Below are 20027 nucleotides of genomic sequence, written 5' to 3' on the forward strand. Positions count from 1 at the left end.
TAGATTCACCCGGCAGTGGAAACAACTTCCCTGCTTCTATTTTATCTATCCCCTTCATAATTTTATACGTTTCTACAAGATCTCCCCTCTCGTTCTTCTAAATTCCAATAAATATTGTTCCCATCTACTCAGCCTGTCCTCATAAGCCAACCCTCTGAACTCTAGGATCAACCGAGTGAATCTCCTGTGAACCCCCTCCAGTGCCAGTGCATACTGACGGAGGTGGCCTCCCAGCTGCAGATCAGTGGAGAAGGCATAATAAAAGAACAGAGGAGGACACAGACATATAAAGCAGGCCCCACAATTTCCCCAGAGAGGGTTTCCCTCCAGCCCTTCACCATTCTGTGTTTGTAAAGTTTACTTTCCTGCACCCTCAGCAATGGTCTTCATTCCTGGTGGCACTGCTGAGCTGCCAGCTTATGATTGTCATAGAATCATAGAACCCTACAGTGCATAAAGAGGCCCTTCGGCCCATCGAGTCTGCACTGAACACAATCCCACCCAGGCCCTACCCCTATATCCCTACATATTACACCCACTAATCATGAAACATATAAGATGATTAGAGGTTTAGATAGGGTGGATAGTGATAGCCTTTTTCCTCTGATGGAAAAATCTAGCACGAGGGGGCATGGCTTTAAATTAAGGGGGGGTAGTTATAGGACGGATGTCAGGGGTAGGTTCTTTACCCAGAGGGTGGTGAGGGATTGGAATGCCCTGCCTGCTGCAGTTGTAAATGCGCCTAGTTTGGGGGCGTTTAAGAGGTCTGTGGACAGGTTTATGGACGAAAAGGGATTGGTTTAGGTTAGTGGGTCGTTGTTGTTGTATTTTTTTTAACTGGTCGGCGCAACATCGTGGGCCGAAGGGCCTGTTCTGCGCTGTAATGTTCTATGTTCTAATCCCTCTAACCTGCACATCCCCGGACACTAAGGGGCAATTTCTTAGCACGGCCAATCAACCTAACCCGCACATCTTTGGACTGTGGGAGGAAACCGGAGCACCCGGAGGAAACCCACGCAGACACGAGGAGAATGTGCAAACTCCACACAGACAGTGACCCCGAGCCGGGAATCGAACCCAGGACCCTGGAGCTGTGAAGCAGCAGTGCTAACCCACTGTGCTACCGTGCCGCCCAAAACTGAGATCATCACTGTTTCTATTGGATGGAGTGAGTATGTGATAGCAGAGGATGATTGGGCCAATATCACTTGGGTGTGGGATCGCTGCCCTTGGTAGCCACTTAGTTGGCCACCCACTCACAAATTCAGTGGCAAACGCCCACACAACAGTCGCACGGGGTTCCTCCCAATGTCCATCCAATCCGTGAAATGCTACCTTGCGATTCAGAATGTCAGTAAGTCAGGTGCTTGAAACAGAAGTGAGTGAAATGGGTGTGGAGGAATGAATAGGAAAGTGAAATGGAGATTACGTGCTGAAAACATTGGCTCTTAACCATCAGCCAATGAGCAGTGATAGCACTGATATGCTTGTGTGTGAACTGTTGGTGTTTATGGGATATAGGCATCACTTGTTGCCCAATCTGAATTGCCCTTGAACTGATTAGCTTGTGAGACCATTTCAGAGGGTCATTGTGGATCTGGGATCATCATAGAATCAGCGCAGAGAGAGGCCGTGAATGAATGACAATGAGAGTTTACAGAATGCCCCCCACATGAGAAATGGAGAGAACACTAAGAAAAGAGAAGGGGAACAATACAGGCAAACAGAAGAATAGGCACAGAACAGGGGAGCGAGGAGTTTTGAGAGTGTTTCTGGGGACAGATTATGTAGAATATTGATGGTGGGGTTAGATTGATGGGAGGTGGTTTGTGTATTCTCTGTAATAGCTGAATAACGGGGGACGAGGAGGCCAACAAAAGATATTTGAGAAATATAAATTTTATGACGATTGTCTGTTTGGACAACGGACGGCAAGGTCCAAGGACAAGTAGGAAATTTGTCAAGAGGAATGGGTAGGTTGTCTTCTAAGGGAAAGTTGGAGAGGCTGAGCTTGTATCTGCTGGAGTTTAGAAGAGTAATTGGCAACTTGTTTGAAGCATACAAGACCCTGAGGGTATTCACTGGGTGGATGTGGAGACGATGTTTCCTCTTGTGGGAGAATCTAGAAATGGGGGGGGGGGTCACTGCTAAAAAAAAAATAAAATTTTAGGACAGAAATGAAGAGAATTCTTTTCTCTCAGAGTGTTGTGAAACTTTGGAACTCTCTCCCTTGTAAGGGGGGGCTGAGGCAAAGTCTTCGGATATTTTTAAGATAGATTCTTGATGGCGGGGGGGGTGTAGTGGTGGGGGTGATAGATATCAGGGATAGGCAGGAATATGAAGTTGAAGTTAAAATCAGAATCAGCCATGACCTTACTGAATGGCGGAGCAGGCTGGAGGCGGGGACCTTCTTCTAGTTTGTATGTAAAATGCAACAGTGGAATAAAGATTAGACTGATGTGATTTATTATTGTCACATGTATTAGTATACAGCGAAGAGTATGGTTTCTTGCACGCTGTACAGTTGAAACATACTGTTCATAGAGAAGGAAAGGAGAAAGTGCAGAATGTAGTGTTACAGTCATAGCTAAGGTATAGAGGACGATCAAGCCTGGCTGGCTCAGAATGAACAGGTACCTGATGAGTTGGAGCTGGAGGTTACACACGTGTTGAGATGGACGGAAGCTGGTAATCTCAGTTTTGTCCATGTTGAGCTGAGGACATTGTGATCAAGCCTGAATGGTCATTGGGCTGCCAATTAGCACAGCAACAGCCCTGAAGTGGCTGGCAGAGAGCTAGGATTCGAAGGTCTAACATCACTATGAGATACTGGCAGCATGTAGATGGCAGGCAGGCTGGAGTATGAAGCCACGAGGCACAGTGGAGTCAATAATGGAGTGGAAGTGTCATACTTAGGACTGTAATGGGTAGACCATTTAGGACAGAGATGGAGACATTTCTTCACCCAAAGAATGGTGAGTCTGTGGAATTCACTACCACAGAAATGCCAAAACACTGAATGTATTCAAGAGGCGGCTGGATATAGCACTTGGGGCGAACGGGATCAAAGGTTACGGGAAGAAAGCAGGATTAGGCTATTGAGTTGGACGATCAGCCATGATCATAATGAATGGTGGAGCAGGCTCGAAGGGCCAAATGGCCTCCTCTTGCTCCTACGCTCTATGTAATGGCTGTGTTCAAACGGACAGAAGTAGAAATGGAGAAATCAATACTGTGAAAACCATTCATGGAGGAGGGTAACCTTCATGATCCTGATTACTCAGCATTACATGGATCACTTAGTCACCAAATTATATTCAGTACTAATCCCTCCGATGCACCCAGACTGCCCCCCCATTCCGAACAGCCTTCCTTCTTTAGACAACTGTGACAAAAGTGGAAGACTTGATCCGTCATCCTTCTCTTGTTAATGCTTAATTTTAAACAGATATTTTCAACACACCTTCAAAAAAAAGTGTTAAATCCATGTTCAGAACCAGCATGCTTCAAGTAAAAATTGTGCTTGGAAAATGAGCACATTTTGCCACGGAGGAATTAAGCTCATTATCCTTCTGTTTACTTAATTCTTACAAACACAACATTCTGTTTGTGCTGAGGAACAAGAGTGAATACTTGATTAACCTTCTGCAATCTGTTTCCAAGCTCCTTCACTGTTTGATACCCCATCTGGACTGCTGCTTCTGGGAATAATTCCGTAATGATGCATAAACCTGGGCTGCATTCCTCGGAGTGTAGAAGATGTGAGGGTGACCTGATTGAAATGATTAAAAAGGTTAATAGGATTCGATTGATCCCAGTGCAAGACTCAAGAGCAAAAGGACTGTAAATCTTAAAATAAGGCTGAGGTCATTCAGGGTAGAAAGCAGGCAGCGCTACTTCATACAAAAGGGGCAGTGGGAATCTGGAATTCCTTCCTGGCCAAAGGCTATAGATGCTGGAGGTCGGAAGTCCTGTGGCTCAGTCAGTGGCGCCCTTGCTGATAAGCCTCATGTTCTCCCCGTGTCTGTGTGGGTTTCCTCCGGGTGCACCAGTTTTCTCCCATAGTCCAAAGATGTGTGGGCCAAGTGGATTGGCCATAAATTCCCCCTTAGTGTCCAAAGATGCGAAGGTTAGATAGATCAGTCATGGTAAATTGGCCCTTAGTGTCAGGGGGATTGGCAGGGTAAATACATGGGGTTACGGGGATAGGGTGGGATTGTAGTTGGTGCAGGTCCGGTGGCCCAAATGGCCTCCTTCTGCACTGTGGGATTCTATGAATCCACATGATCTAGATTCAAGACCCGCTCCAGTCCCTGTTGGCTGAGGAAGGAGTGTTCATAATGCAATTATAAAGGCCAATAATTAGCATATTATTTAAATGGAAAAAGACTTCAGAAAGCTGCAGCACAGAGGGATTTGGGGTCCGTGTGCATAAATCACGCAAAAAAAAATGCAAGTTTAGCAGCTAATAGGGCAGACAAATGGAACGCTAACCTTTATTTCAAAGAGAATTCGGAGTTTAAAAGTAGGAAAGCCATGCTAAAATTATACGAGGCAATACTAAGACCACACCTGGAATACTGCAAACAGTTTTGGTCCCCTTATCCAAGGAAACGTATACTGGCATTGGAGGTAGTGCAGAGAAGGTTCACTGGATCCATCCTGGATATGGGGGGGTTTTCTTACAAGGAGAGATTTAGTTGGTTGGGCCTGTACTTAGTGGAGGTTAGCAGAATGAGGGGTGACCTTATTGAGACATATAAGATTCTCAGGGAATGATAGGTAAGATTCTCCTTGCGGGAGAGTCTAGGACCAGGGGGCGTAATCTCAGAGTCAGGAGTCACCCATTTAAGTTGAGGGAGCTCGGTCTTTTCTCCCTGGAGAGATGAAGGATGAGAGGCGACCTGATAGAGGTCTATAAGATGTTGAGAGGTATAGGTAGGGTGGATTCTCAGAGGCTATTTCCCAGGGCTGAAATGGTCGCTACGAGAGGACACAGGTTTAAGGTGCTGGGGAGCTGGTACAGAGGAGATGTCAGGGGTAAGTTTTTCACTCAGAGGGTGGTGAGTGGAATCGGCTGCTGTCGGTGGTGGTGGAGGCGAACTCGCTGGGGTCTTTTAAGAGACTTCTGGATGAGTATATGGGATTTAATGGGATTGGGGGTTATAGGTAGGCCTGGTAGGTATGGATATGATGGGCGCAACTTGTGAGCCGAAGGGCCTGTTTGTGCTGTAGTGTTCTACGTTCTATTTAAGACAAACATGAGGAAGAATTTCTGCTCTCAAGAGGGTGTTGAGAGTGTGGAATTTTTATCACAGGAGCCTGCAGAGGCTGGGTCATTAAGTATGTTCCAAGACTGAGACAGACAGATTTTTCATCAGTAAGGGAATCCACGGTTATGGGGATAAGGTGGGAAAGTGATGTTGAGAATTATCACATCAGATCAGTCATGATCTCATTGAATGGTGGATCAGTCTCGATGGGCCGAATGGCCTATTTCTGCTCCTATCTCTGATGGTCTACTACCCCACTATCCCTGAAGGTATGAAATAAACAGACTTGAAGATCGATTGAAACCTAAGATTGAGATAGACAGATTTTCTTCTGGGCATAAACATGAAGACGGTAAACGGAGTTGAGTGCAGATTAGCCAGGATCTAATTGAATGGGGGAAACAAACTCAGGGAAATGAATGGACAGTTCTGGGGAAAGGTCATCAGCCTGGAGTTTTAAGTGTTTCTTTCACTCTACGACCTGCTGAGCGTTTGCAGCAGTTTCTGTTTTGTTTTAAAGGTGATGAACGTTCTGTTCTTGTTCCCGGTTCAATCTCTTTTAAAAGTTTGTCCTGTTACAAAAGGTAGTTGTTGCTGCAAAGTGACGGGAGATGTGATGGAACATTACATAACATACTTACGGCATAAGGGAGGACAGTTTGTTCAATATTCTGCAGAAAGGTTCACGTTTCGGATCATGTAGTGCGTGACCGTAGCAATGGAAGCTGCAATTCTAAAGTCAATAGAAAGGAGGGGGCTGAAATCAGAAAATGGCTGTTTCAGTTTTGTGATTGGGAACTCGTCTGCAAAACATTATGCAGTAACTTTCCATTTACCTTGCTGTCAAGGGGTAGCTAATTAGCCAGAAGGAACAACATTAAGGAGTGTATCAACTCCTAGTCACCAAAGATTCTGGTTGATAATGTGGGTGGGGACTAACGAGAGAAACATCAAGGCTGAGGCTTTTGATTTGCCCCGAGGTGTCTGACAGCAAGTCAAGCTGAACAATAGAATAAAATTACAACAATACTTTGGTGGGACAATATTAAGCAATTCCATTGACTCAGTCAACCCAACTGCTCTCTCACTATCAACTCTTTGATGACAGAAAGCTCACGGTAAGAAGTCTGATCCAGGTTAGAGTCCAATCAGTTTATTTGAAAGTAAACCCACAAGCTTTCGGAACACGCTGTTCCTTCATCAGGTGTGTTCCGAAAGCTTGTGGCGTTTACTATCAAATAAACTGGATGGACTTTAACCTGGTGTTGTGAGACTTCTTACTGTGTCTACCCCAGTCCAACGCCGGCATCTCCACATCGAGAGAAAGTTCTACAGGGATTCTACATAGAAAGAACAGGGATTCGGAGCCTCATCCAAGCTGGCAATGCTGTACAGAACCTTGTAATGGCCACGAAACTGCCAATTTTTTCCCCCTGTGAAGAACTCATTCGCCTCCATGCTTGGCTCCTCAGCCAGGAAGAGGACAGGTGTTCAAGCCCTGGCTTCATATTTTAAAATGAGTCATCCGTATGTAATCATCCTCCTCCACTATCCCTCCCAAAGATAATTACCCAGCCTCCTGCCACAGTAACCTGACTGAGAACAATAAACTCATCCCAGCACCACCAACTCCAGTGATAGTTTGCAGGGCTCTGCGCGGTGCATCACAGGCCTCAGTCTCACGTGGTCCTTGGTTCTCCTCACGGTGGAAGTGATCCTTAGGGTCAGAGGTTGAGAGCTTGTTGACATTAAACGGATAACATTTTCAGATCACTGGAGGTCAAGCTCGAGTGTTCCAGAAGAGTTGTGCCATCCAGTCGAGTGTCCCAGAGCCCAAGAGTACGGCCTCTAAAATGCACCAATCAAACAATATCCAAACAAGTAATTTCATACCCCAGCTATACTCGTGTTGTTGCATATGATGCATCATGAAGAAATCTACATCGAGGGAAAATGATGAAATATACCACACTGGTATTTATGAGGGCGGACAAGAGATTTGTAGAACAATACAGCTTCTAGCAATTATTATAATCAACAAAAATGACCATGTTTCTTGGCACCCATGGGTTTATTTCACTGATTTGTAGTGCAACACCTACGCACAGAAATAGCACAAGGTTATCAATTTTGAAACAAAAAAACAGACTGTAAAAAAAATGGCAGCTCCAGCCAACTAGATACGGCTGCTTTTCCATCCGAATGGACAAGGTAGGTAGTGAGTGGGAGAAATGGGCTGCCTCGTTCCTTAATCTCAAATGGACAAAGTGTAGGCGACTGGCAGCTGGAACCATCTAAAGTGCCTTTCTTCTAGCACAGGTAAGAGGCAAAGGAGTGCAAGACAACCCAGGAGACCTGAGGGGGCCCAATTTTGTCTTTTATTTATACAAAATAGCATTCTTTTAAGTTTATTTATTAGTGTCACAAGTAGGCTTACATTAACGCCGCAATGAAGTTGCTGTGAAAGTCCCCCAGTCGCCACGCTCCGGCGCCTGCTCGGGTACACTGAGGGAGCATTTTGGCATGGCCAATGCACCTAACCAACGCATTTTTCAGACTGTGGGAGGAATCCGGAGGAAATCCATGCAGACACAGGGAGAAAGTGCGGACTCCGCACAGACAGACAGTCAGCCAAGCCGGGAATCGAACCTGGGTCCCGGGTGCTGAGAGGCAGCAGTGCTAACCACTGTGCCACCATGCCACCCACAGTGCCTCTACAATGAAGGCTAGAGACATTCAAAATGTTATAATCTTTCTTTTCTGCTTATAGATACTGGCTAAAGGACTCCAATTTCAATGTTAAAGATTTGGAGTATTCGCAGTTTGGCTTAACATTTTCTGTTGTTTTAGTATTCAACTGCTAGACTGGTGTGTCCCCCATGGGGAACATGGTCTCAATTTACCTCAAAGGTATCAATTTGCTTTGGGATCAAAGGAGTGCTTTGCATCTGTAACTGAATATGGTTAATACATCCTAAATATGTACATCATCACTCAAAGTTAATCTCCTGTAGTACTGCAGTGTATAGAAGAGGTGACTTATTATAGACTATCTTGATGCAGCTATGTTGCTTTGTGGTGTCCAATTGTTAAGACTTGTTAGGTTAGTGAGCGAGTTTGACAGGTACAGTCCTTATTTAATGATCTCTGTTGACACCCTCATTGAGGGTGTGTGTATCCCAGCTCTGTACTATCCCAATTTAAGAATCATTAAAAATACAATTGAGGGTGGCACGGTAGCACAGTGGGTTAGCACTGCTGCTTCACAGCTCCAGGGTCCTGGGTTTGATTCCCGGCTTGAGTCACTGTCTGTGTGGAGTTTGCATGTTCTCCTCGTGTCTGCGTGGGTTTCCTCTGGGTGCTCCGGTTTCCTCCCACACTCCAAAGATGTGCAGGTTAGGTTGATTGGCCATGCTAAAACTACCCCTTAATGTCCTGAGATGCTTTGGTTAGAGAGATTAGTAGGTAAAATATGTAGGGATATGGGGGTAGGGCCTGGGTTAGATTGTGTTCAGTGCAGACTCGATGGGCCGAAGGGCCTCTTTCTGGTTCAATGGTATAGAATCAAACATGTTCTGGAACACTTTCTGCACTCAACAGTGATCTTCTACAACCTATCATTACTGATCTGCAAAGCCATAGACCAGGTTAATCTCCCTATTAGTTTATTCCTTCTGTAGTTAACTCAGTGCTGGGCAATCTAGGTTAGTGAGTGAGTTGCATGAGTGACCCCTCCTTCATCTCAGTGGGTCACAAGATTGAAATCGGGCTTGTTGATCAACCGTGACCCCATGAATCAGAGTAAATGCTTTTAATACACGCCGAATAGTTCATAAGTTACAGAGAATGCTTAATCATTTACATATTAACAGAACTCTCATCAACTTCAAATGGTAAAAAGAAAAGTATTGATACTTTGGACACAGAGGGAGCGCACGGTTCTCACGGTCAATGTTGTGAGCGATCAGCACGCACCTCACCTCACTCACCCTCGCTTTACAGGTGAATCACTTCAGTCACATTGGTAGAGAAAATAAAACTACGTGGACGAAAATCAGCGGAACGTGGCAACCCTACACATGGGCAACAGTCAACAAAATGTCTCCTGGACCGCACTCAGAACCCAGATGGGCCGCATGTGGCCCCTGGGATGCAGGTTGCCCACCACCGGAATAACTGGTTTAATGGTCCTTTGTCTTCATTATTGGTCCTGCCTGTTCAGGTGACTCACTGTACGTGTTATCCGGTTTTCCCAGTTGCTCAGCATTTTTCCAATCCCTTCCTCCAGCACACACACGTCAACAGCTGGACTGGTTGTTTCCAATCGCCAAGCCCCTACTCAAAGGCTGTTCTTTGTTGCTTTATGATCTAATTGTTTGCCTATGTAAATTCACGTGTTTACCACCTCCCCCTGGACCTCCCACTCCTCAACCTACCACCTCGAACGCTGCTCCATGTTTTCTTTCTGTACAATTTCAGCTGTCTTTTATTGCTATTTTTCCCTTTCATCAGCATTGCCTTGGTGAATAGCACATTCCATCCAAACCTACTTTCTAACCAGCGTCTTGGCGTGGTTCCATTATTGCTTGGCCCAGTATGTGCTTCTCTCTGACACATTATCCACTGCAGCACACATCACTACCACACTGAAACTTCCCCCTTTACTTCTTGCAACCATCCCCACATAATTTGCTCCTCGATGTTTAGTTTCACAAAACTCTTTCCTGGCATTTTATTGCCAACTAGAATTGGCTTCCAGAGATCTGCTCCCTCACAAACAAGGCCACTGCCGTTCCCGACACCCACCAAAGACCCCTGACCCAACAGCCAACTGACCTACAAATGGCGAAGTTTCTCTTTCATCAAAACGCCTTTGCCTCACCACATGTTACACGTTGTACCCTTGATAAACCATTGAGATGATGGCATCACCTTGCCTCATTACTCAGGAACGAATCCTCTTCGACTCCTTACTACAACCTACATCCCGAATCAGATTCGGCACCTTAAATGTAGAAAACACCCAAGTTACTTTAAATGGGGGTGGGAGGCAAAAAAAGAATCTCATTGCAGTAAGAGGTAAATATCAAGCCCCATAACATTCTCATCACTGAGATTGCCCTCACAACATTATGCTCTTACCTCACTTCACATATTGTAGAATAGTACAGCACAGAAGGCCATTTGGGACGGCACGGTGGTCAGCACTGCTGCCTCACAGCGCCAGGGACCCAGGTTCGATTCCCGCTTTGGGTCACTGTCCGTGTGGAGTTTCTCCTGTGTCTGCGTGGATTTCCTTCGGGTGCTCCAATTTCCTCCCACAGTCCAAAGAAGTGCGGGTTAGATGGACTGGCCATGCTCAATTACCCCTCGGTGTCAGGGGGACTAGCTAGGGTAAATACATTAGGTTATGGGGATAGAGTCTGGGTGGGATTGTAGTCGGTACAGACTCGATGAGCAATTTGTCCTCCTTCTGCACTGCAGGATTCTACGTCTATGTCATTCAGCTCAACGAGTCTATGCCAGTTCTTTTGGAGATGCTCATTCACCACTTTAGGGAAAACACAACTCGTTTATTTCCAAATTAAAACTATTCAGAGGCTTGCAGCCTCATGGCTGCAATCAGCTCCCGAGATGACTCGGAGTACAGAAGCCCGCACTTACCATGTAACCAGGAAGGCTAATGGAACACTATCCTTCATTATTAGAGGAAGTGAACATAAAAGTAAGGATGTTAAGCTTCAGTTGTACAGGATGGTGAGACCACATCTCGAATACTTTATGTAGTTTAGGTTTCCTTATTTTAGGAAGGATGTAAATGCATTGGAGGAGGTTTACTAGACTGATACCTGGAATGAGTGGGTTGTCTTATGGGGGAAAGTTAAACAGACTGGCCTTGTTTCCACTGGAGTTTAGAAAAGTGAGGAGTGACTTGATTGAAGTATGCAAGACCCTGAAGAATGGCATTGATAAGGTTTGGAAAGGGTGAGTCCAGAGCTAGGGAGCACTGTTTTAAATTTAAGGGTCACCCTTTTAAGACAAAGATGAGAATTTCTCTTCTAAGGATTGAGCGACTTTGGAACTCTCTGCCTTACAAGATGGTGGAGGCGGAGTCACTGAATATTTTTAAGGTGGAGGCAGATAGATTCTCTTGCCCAGTAAAAATCTAAGGTTCTCAGGGTAGGTTGAAATGTGGAATTTGAAACACAAACAGATCAGCCATGCACTTATTGAAAGGCAGGGCATGCTCGAGGGACCGGATAGTCTGGTTCTACTCCTATTTCACAAGTTTGTATCCCCCCATAACTGCAATCCCTCATCCCTGGAACAATTCTAGCTCATCACTCCTACACCTTCTTCAAAGGTTTCATACTCTTCTTAAAGGTTGCTGCCTAGAATGGAGACAATACTCCAGTTGGGGCTGAATGGGTGCTTTTCCTTAAAGAATTAGCACAACATCCTGGCTTTTGTATTCGATGCATTTATTATAAAGCTTAGAATCTCATACACTTTCTTAGCTACTTTGTCAAACTCTCCTGCCACAATCAAAGCTTTGCGCCCAAATGCATAGAAAATAAGAACAGGAAGGAGGCCATTCTGCCCTTTGAACCTGCTTCACCATTCATCACGATCATGGCTGATCGTCCAACCCAATAGCCTAATCCTGCTCTCTCCCCATAACCTTTGATCCTGTTCAACCCTATCCTTGCACCACTTTTTAAAATTGTACCCCACAACATGTCCCAAAAGGGATCATTTCATGATGTCCTGCAGTGAACTTCATCTGCCACGAGTCTACCCATTCCGCCCACCTTTTTAGGTTCTCCTCAAGTCCATTACTATCTTCTTAAGTTTACTCACTTCCAAGTTTCGTGTCAGCTACATATTTCAAAAGTGGGCCAAACTCCAGATCAGTATTAATTATCAAGGACTGCACTGGTCCTCATACTGAGCTTTGGGAAACTCCGCTATATACCTCCCTCCCATCTGAAAAACAGCCACCCACCGCATAAACTTTCTATCCCTCAGCCAATGTTGTGTGTGCAGCTACTGCTCTTTTTAGTTCCGATGGACTTCGATTTTTGTTAACAAGGTCAGTATGAGTTACTTTATCAAAATGCCTTTTGAAAGTCCGCAAATACCTCAGGGGCACTGCCCTCATTGGAATGGAGCCTGCAGCCCTCTTCTGCGGAGCTTCCTTCCCATAGAATCTCAACAGTGTGACAGAGGTCCACTGGGTCTGCACTGACTCTCCAAAAGAGCATCCCACCCAGGCTCTCCCCTCCTCCCTAGGCTCACAAGCATTTACCACGGCTAATCCACCTAACTGTACATCTTCGGACGTTAAGGGGCAATTTACCACGGCCAAACCGCCTAACCCGCAACATCTTCCGACTGTGGGAGGAAACTGGAGCACCTGGAGGAAACCCACACAGACACGGGGAGAACACTCAAATTCCACACAGACAGTGACCCGAGGCCAGAATTGAACCCAAGCCCCTAGCGCTGTAGTGCCTGGAGCTGTGGTGCATAGACTGCAGTGCTAACCATTGTGACGCCCATCCCATAGCCTTCTCAAAATTCATCCCTTACGCTTAGTCACTTCCTCCCAACTCTCCAGGGAGCGTTATGGGAAAATTATGGTGTGAACTGTGGAAATATGATAGTTTCATTTGTGTTGTATACTGCACAGCATTAGCTTTCTTAGCTCTCTGAATTGTACACAAAAACATTTTTGGTAAAGTAGATAGGGAGAAACTGTTCCTACTGGCAGGACAGTCACCGGTTTAAGGTAATTAGCAAAAGAACCAGAGGGAAAATGACAAGTCTTTCTCTCTTACGCAGCGAGTTGTTGAGATCTGGAATGCACTGCCTGAAAGGGCTGTGGAAGCAGATTCTATGGCAACCTTCAAAAGATAACTGGATAAATACTCCAAAAAGAAATACTGGCAAAGCCATGAGGAACTATCAGATGAGAGTGAGCCCAATCAGACAGCTCTCTCAAGGCGTCAGCACAGGTGCAATGGGCCAAATGGCTTCCAGAGCTTGTATGATTCTATGATAAAGAACTACATAGTGAAAAAAATGCAGTTTGCAATCATGCTTATTCATAAAAAGCAGCTCTGTTCTGAATCATAGTTGTATTTTGGAGAACTCCACAGTGTCTCATTACTGCCCTGTTCCACTGGGGATACCGATGCTTCCAACTCCATTCAGCGCATTCCAAATAAGATGTTACAGATTGCATTGCCTATTTTCTGACAACGCCAGGGGCTGATCATCCACTTGATCTTAAATCTCACCGCTTGAAAAGGCATAATAAATTCACAAAACTGTCTCTTGGTATTTGGAGGCCAAAGATGGTGTAGCGTGGGACAGAGCCTAAAATCTTCCTTTTAAAAAATGACACAACTGTGGATGAAAACATCACCATCTCAGTTGTAGGTCGAGAAATCTTCCCCAGTACCAGGGAAGTTTGACGCGCACTTCTGTCCTGGTCTAGGATAACTCTCAGTGCCAACCCTCAAAAACACGAGGGGGAAAAACAGTATCTAAATGACAGAATAATCCTTCACACATCAGAGATTCAGACACGGTGGAGAATCAGCTTAGAATGGGGGAAAAATGTAGCTTAGCTTCAGGTATGTTCCATGCTGGTGAGGGAATGATCGAATGCTAACCAGCTGAGATCGATCCGGTGTTGAAAAGGGGCCCAGCGTAGACTGCTCAACAATGCTATTTATTGGGAGATAATCTTGGCAATTAGAGAATTGGAACATTTAAGCTTCACACGGGAAATCTCACTTTTTCATCCTCCTTTCCTGTCGAACTGTGTAGAATTTGCCACTCAGGGGTAAAGGGTGGAAGTAGACTGCTCCCAACCTTTTGCTACTCATAAGGGTCATCACCATGAACACTCCTAAAAGAAAAAAAAATCACAGCCTGAAGTATTTATTTCTCAGTTTTGAGTTGGTTAGAGCCAAGTTTCCATATAGTTGACATCATATCCCTCTTTTTCAGCTATGTTGCCCAACTGTGCATTTTTAATGGTTTACACATTTTCCTGTAAATGGATTCATTAACCACGCCACATTCACACTTTCCTTCCTTTCACTATCATTTCCTTAACATCTCTCGTCTTCCCTACAGTGCACTTCTCCGCCATTCACAGAATCCCTACTGTGCAGAAAGAGACCATTCGGCCCATCGAGCCTGCGCTGACAACAGTCCCACCCGGGCCCATCCCCGTAACATATTTATTCTGTCGATCCTCCTGACATTAAGGGGCAATTTACCATGGTCAATGCACCTAACCCGCACATCTTTGGACTGTGGGAGGAAACCGGAGCACCCGGAGGAAACCCACACAGACGCGGGGGAGAACGTGCAAACTCTACACGGACGGTGGCTGGAATTGAAGCCGGGTCCCTGGCGCTGTGAGGCAGCAGCGCTAACCACTGTGCCACCATGTTGGATTATCTTCAAACTCACACCTCTCTGGACACACAGTCGGGGGCGGGGGGGGGGGAGTTCTCCGGCCTCATGCTTCTCACAGCGGGAGGCCGCACAACATTTACTGGGATCTTCTGGCCTCACCACTGTCAATGAGATTTCCTCCCGCTGATGGGAATCCTGCAGAAGGACAATCCGGCCAGCGTATTGCTTAATGCCTCAATCCGTCTCCAGTCTTCATCTTACAAACAGATTAATTGCACATTTCTTTGTTTCTATTTTATTGAACATTACCAAGTTGGCATATTATTTAAAACAGCTCAGCAAATATTACAACTGAGTGAATATTTTAAACTTGTCCATTATTTTCAACTGCATAATTGATACCCGCATCACATAATATTGACAGCATTATACATTCAGAATTCTATGCTGCATTGGAGTTGGTGGGTGAGGGAGGGGCTCATAGGGGAAAGTGATGGAAGCAAGAGAGAAAAAAAAAACCTTCTGCCTCAAAAAAAAGAGAGTACAAAGTTAGAAATGGCACTATAAGCTAAACTATTTTAAATAAAAAAAAATAAGCTCTAATAATTAAATGAAAATTACACATCCTCTATGACAGACTCAACAGATGTCAAGCCTGTGTTCTTTAGTTACAGTATTCGTTCCCTGTTGGGTTTTTACAGTTCGGCTGTGTTGAGGGAGGGAAATGTGAGGACGACCAGAAACTTTAAGAATTGTTCAAATGTAATGCAGACAATTTGAAACTGTGACCTATCCAATTTACCTCTGCCAGACACTCAAATGATGAATTAAGTCACCACTTACCAGACTGCAAAAGATTTCTACTTTGGTTCTGTGAACATAAGAGATTACCTTCATAAAAGTAAATTAATTTCCCAGTGCTGTAAAATCAACCAACTTGCAGCAAAAATCCACAACTTCAGTGCCGGAAATAACATACCAATTCCACATGAAATTACAATTATAGGGTAACCTATTCGTGCTAAAGGTGGGTGTGGCCAAAGTTGAATTTACCTTTACTTTGTGCCCGGTTACTGTCAAATGTTGAGCACAGGTAAGAGATAGCCTGGTAGAAAGTGCCTGCAACAGAAACTGCTGACCAATGGAAAAGGATCTTAAACCATCATTGGTGGTAAGTGGAATTCAAGTTTGAATTTCGGTAAACGCGGAACCCTGGGCTTTCAGGGAGGCGGGGTCTCGTCACAGTGCGTGGAGGAGAGAGAGAGAGAGAGAGAAAGAGAAATAGTGAGGGAGAACAAGCGCATCACACTTCAGAAAGTGCAGGTTTGAGTACATCTCAACAGTCAGTTGCTGTAGGCTGCAATCCTCGGATGACTGTGCTTGTCTGAGCTCCGCTGACTCTCAGTAGTCTGAAGGTGCCTCAAATGTCACGGAGCAGGCTTCGTCTGAGACATTGACTGGTCGCCCAGGAACTTGGTAGCTTTGTTCTGATAGTTAATCGCAAGACTAATGGCAGCAATATTCTTCAGTCCCTGAAAAAGAATCAAATATTTTCACTGGGAATTCATAGAATCACAGAGTCCCTACAGCGCAGAAGGGGACCATTTAGCCCACTGAGCCTGCACTGACAACAATTCCACACAAGCCCTAACCCTGTAACTTCACATATTTACCCTGCTAATCCCCCTGACGTTAAGGATAATTTTACATGGTCAATCAACCTAAGCTGCACATGTTTGGAGTGTGGGAGGAAACCCACGCAGACATGGGAGAATGTGCAATCTCCACCCAGTTACCCAAGGCCAGAATTAAATCCGGGTTCCTGGCGCTGTGAGGCAACAGTGCTAACCACTGTGCCACCCAATTCCTGATGTGGAGATGCTGGCGTTGGACTGGGGTAAACATAGTACAAAGTCTGACAACACCAGGTTTAAGTCCAACCGATTTATTTGATAGTAAACTCACAAGCTTTTGAGGTTCCCCTCTTCGTCAGGTGAATGGAGAGTTCTGGCCTCAGACAGAGCATATAAAGCACAGACAGTTTACAGATTACTTATTAGAATGTGAATCTTTACACCTAACCTGCTGTTCAAGTCTTAAAGTGGCCGACAATGTGAGTGGAAGGAGCACTGATCACAGTTTAAAGAGATGTGTATTGTCTCCAGACAGTACAGTAAGTGAGGTTTTGCAAACCCAGGCAAGTCACGGGGGTTACAGATAGTGCGACATGAACCCAAGATCCCTGTCGAGACCGTCCTCATGTGTGCGGAACTTGGCTATCAGTCTCTGCTCAGCGACTCTGCGCTGTCGTGTGTTGTGAAGGCCGCCTTGGAGGACGCTTACCCGAACGTCAGAGGTTGAATGCCCGTGACCAGTGAAGTGTTCGCCAACAGGAATTCTAATCAGTAATCTGTCTGTGCTTTATATGCTCTGTCTGAGGACAGAACTCTCCATTCACCTGACGAAGAAGAGTTTAACCTCAAAAGTTTGTGGGTTTACTACAAATAAACCTGTGGATTTAAACCTGGTGTTGTCAGACTTCACACTGTGTCCACCCAATTCCTTCAATGGTGTGGTCAAACCCAAAACTCAGGAACTAATACCACGATTACACCTCATACTATCGATCGTTCACACGATTGATTGTTATACCGAGCAGCAACAAATGCAACAGGTTCTTTCCGTACATTAACTTGAGCAGGCTGAATAGAGAACAGCAAACATCACTGAAGCAGGTCATCGAGACATTATGACATTGCTATTTGTGGGACTTGCTGCGCGCAAGCGATATGCCACATTCCCTACATCATTACAATAACTACCAAAGAAAAAAGTACTTCTTTGGTTGAAAAATGCTCTGGGGCATCCTCAGCTTGTGAAACATGCCGTATAAGTGCATTATAAGCCGGTATCAGTACCCAACAATATGGAGGTGGCTAACATTAAGACCATTAGGCTTCTATCTGCAATTAAAAGAAATTAGAAGCAGCAGCAATCAAGTATGACTCAAAATGTCTAAAGTTGTTCTCAAAACAAATTTGATTTTGTATCTGAATTTATATTTAGCTTTCCAGCCGAACTCCAAATGTACTTGTTACTATGAGTACTGCCGCTCTTAAAAACTTAGCATGTTCAATTTCACCGTTGAATAAGCAATTGGTAGCTCATTAGTAAAGAAATGATAAAACACTTATTTAAATAGGTCAACACCATTCTGCTTTATAGAAATCAAGTCATAAAAATTGTGGCTCTACCATCTGTCTTATTGTTATTTTGAAACAGTGTTTAAACAGTGACCAAAAATGAGCTACTTATTGGAGGACATTCAATTAACAAACTTTAAACAAGGAAGCGCCTTTGATTAATGACCGCAGTTTTCATGATCTAAATCAACCTTCCAAGACTGATCTCACAAGTTACCTTGAAATGTCAGTGCTCACTTTTTAAATAAAATTATTCAATAAAAGACAAACGGATGTACAGTAAATGATTTCATAGATTCATAGAACCCTACAGTGCAGAAAAAGGCCCTTCGGCCCATTGAGTCTGCACCGAACACAATCCCACCCAGGCTCTACCCCTATATATTATACCCACTAATCCCTCTAACCTACGCATCCCTGGACACTAAGGGGCAATTTCTTATCATGGCCAATCAACCTAACCCACACATCTTTGGACTGTGGGAGGAAACCGGAGCACCCAGAGGAAACCCACGCAGACACGAGGAGAATGTGCAAACTCCACACAGACAGTGACCTGAGCCAGGAATCGAACCCAGGACCCTGGAGCTGTGAAGCAGCAGTGTTAACCCACTGTGCTACCGTGCCACCCACGGTATTTCTTTTGATAGATTTTCAGAACGGAGTGCAGATAATGAAATTCTGCACTTCTATCAAATGCCAGAGGAATGAAACCAACTTCCCTTTGTACAGTGTATTTAACAGAGAAAACAAAACAGGCCCAAAGTGCTTCACAGGACACAAAAGGCACGGAGGCAAAGGAACAGATGCTGTAAAGCAATGTATAAATTTGGACGGCACGGTGGCACAGTGGGTAGCACTGCTGCCTCACAGCACCAGGATCCCAGGTTCAATTCCAGCCTTGGGTCACTGTCTGTCTGGAGTTTGCACGCTCTCCCCGTGTCTGCGTGGGTTTCCTCCGGTTCCCTCCCACAGTCTACAGATGAGCAGGTTCGGTTGATTGGTCATGCTAAATTGATCCTAGTGTCAGGAAGATTAGCAAAATAAATGTAGGGGGTTACAAGAATAGGGCCTGGTGGGATTGTGGTTGGTACAGACTTAATGGGCCAAATGGCCGCCTTCTGTACTGTAGGGATTCTATGAATAAATGCAAATCTTTCTCTTTTAAGCATCCTTCACACATCATACAAAGGAGGTTAAATTGATAGTTTTGTTTCCAAAAAACATGCCCCAAGCATGTGCAAGAAATACTGTCTAAATGCTATGGACAGGGGTTGCAGTATATGGTCTATTTTCCTGAGGTCCCAAACAGTACCAGTACACTCTGCACCATTTTGATTAGAACTGAAGCCAACGAACAAAACTCCACCTGGTAGAAAAATATCAGAATTCCATGTTGTGGGATGACAGATTGGGATTATGGCAGAGAAGAGGACACACATCATTCACAGAATCAAAGCTGACAGTATGAAGGAAAGCCAAGGATCCTACCTTGGTTTGAAGGCCCCAGGACATAGTGCACAACACACCCAAAATCTAGCTCAACAAACTATCCTTTGGGAAGGTTCATCACTAGTTCCGCTCACTCTTCCTCCCCTCCCACCAATGAATACGTACATCTTGGTCTCAATTCATTGGGAGCCTGGGTTGTTGAGTGGATCCTTATAGATGTGTTGACCTAGTGGTGTAACATGTGACTCTTAATTGGAAGGATGAGGTGTGTTCTGCCACTGGCATCATCCTACTTACACTATATACTCTCTTAATGTCCTAATCCAAAATTGCAAATACGCCAACTGTGGCCTAACCCCAATGTCTGGTGTGAAGTTATTGCTTCTTTAGTTTTATACATAATGTCTGTTTATAAAGCTCAAATGTTTTATTGGTTTAAAGTTTATTATTATCACATGTAGTTTTACATTAACACTGCAATGAAGTTACTGTGTAAACCCCCTCGTCACCACACTCCGGCACTGAGGGAGAATTTAGCACGGCCAATGCACCTAACTAGCACATCTTTGGACTGAGAGGGAAAACCGGAACACCTGGAAGAAACCTACGCAGACACATTAAGAACCGACTGTGCAAACTCCGCACAGGTAATCATCCAAGC

The 20027-nt window shown here is 44.8% G+C and overlaps 1 protein-coding gene across 3 annotated transcripts in view; it reads right to left on the reverse strand.

Moving 5' to 3' along the window:
* Window positions 1-15875: 15875 nt before the first annotated feature.
* The window catches only part of zzef1 (zinc finger, ZZ-type with EF hand domain 1), a 242207-nt gene continuing 238055 nt past the window's right edge, over window positions 15876-20027 (reverse strand). For all 3 annotated transcript variants that reach the window (XM_080211009.1, XM_080211011.1, XM_080211012.1), the window contains one exon: window positions 15876-16243. In XM_080211009.1, the coding sequence (XP_080067135.1) occupies window positions 16139-16243 (105 nt within the window). In that variant the 3' untranslated portion in view covers window positions 15876-16138. The remainder of the gene's footprint in view (window positions 16244-20027) is intronic.

Source organism: Carcharhinus amblyrhynchos, chromosome 23 (assembly GCF_965287045.1).
Source record: "Carcharhinus amblyrhynchos chromosome 23, sCarAmb.v2.hapA, whole genome shotgun sequence".
NCBI classification, from domain to species: Eukaryota; Metazoa; Chordata; class Chondrichthyes; order Carcharhiniformes; family Carcharhinidae; genus Carcharhinus; species Carcharhinus amblyrhynchos.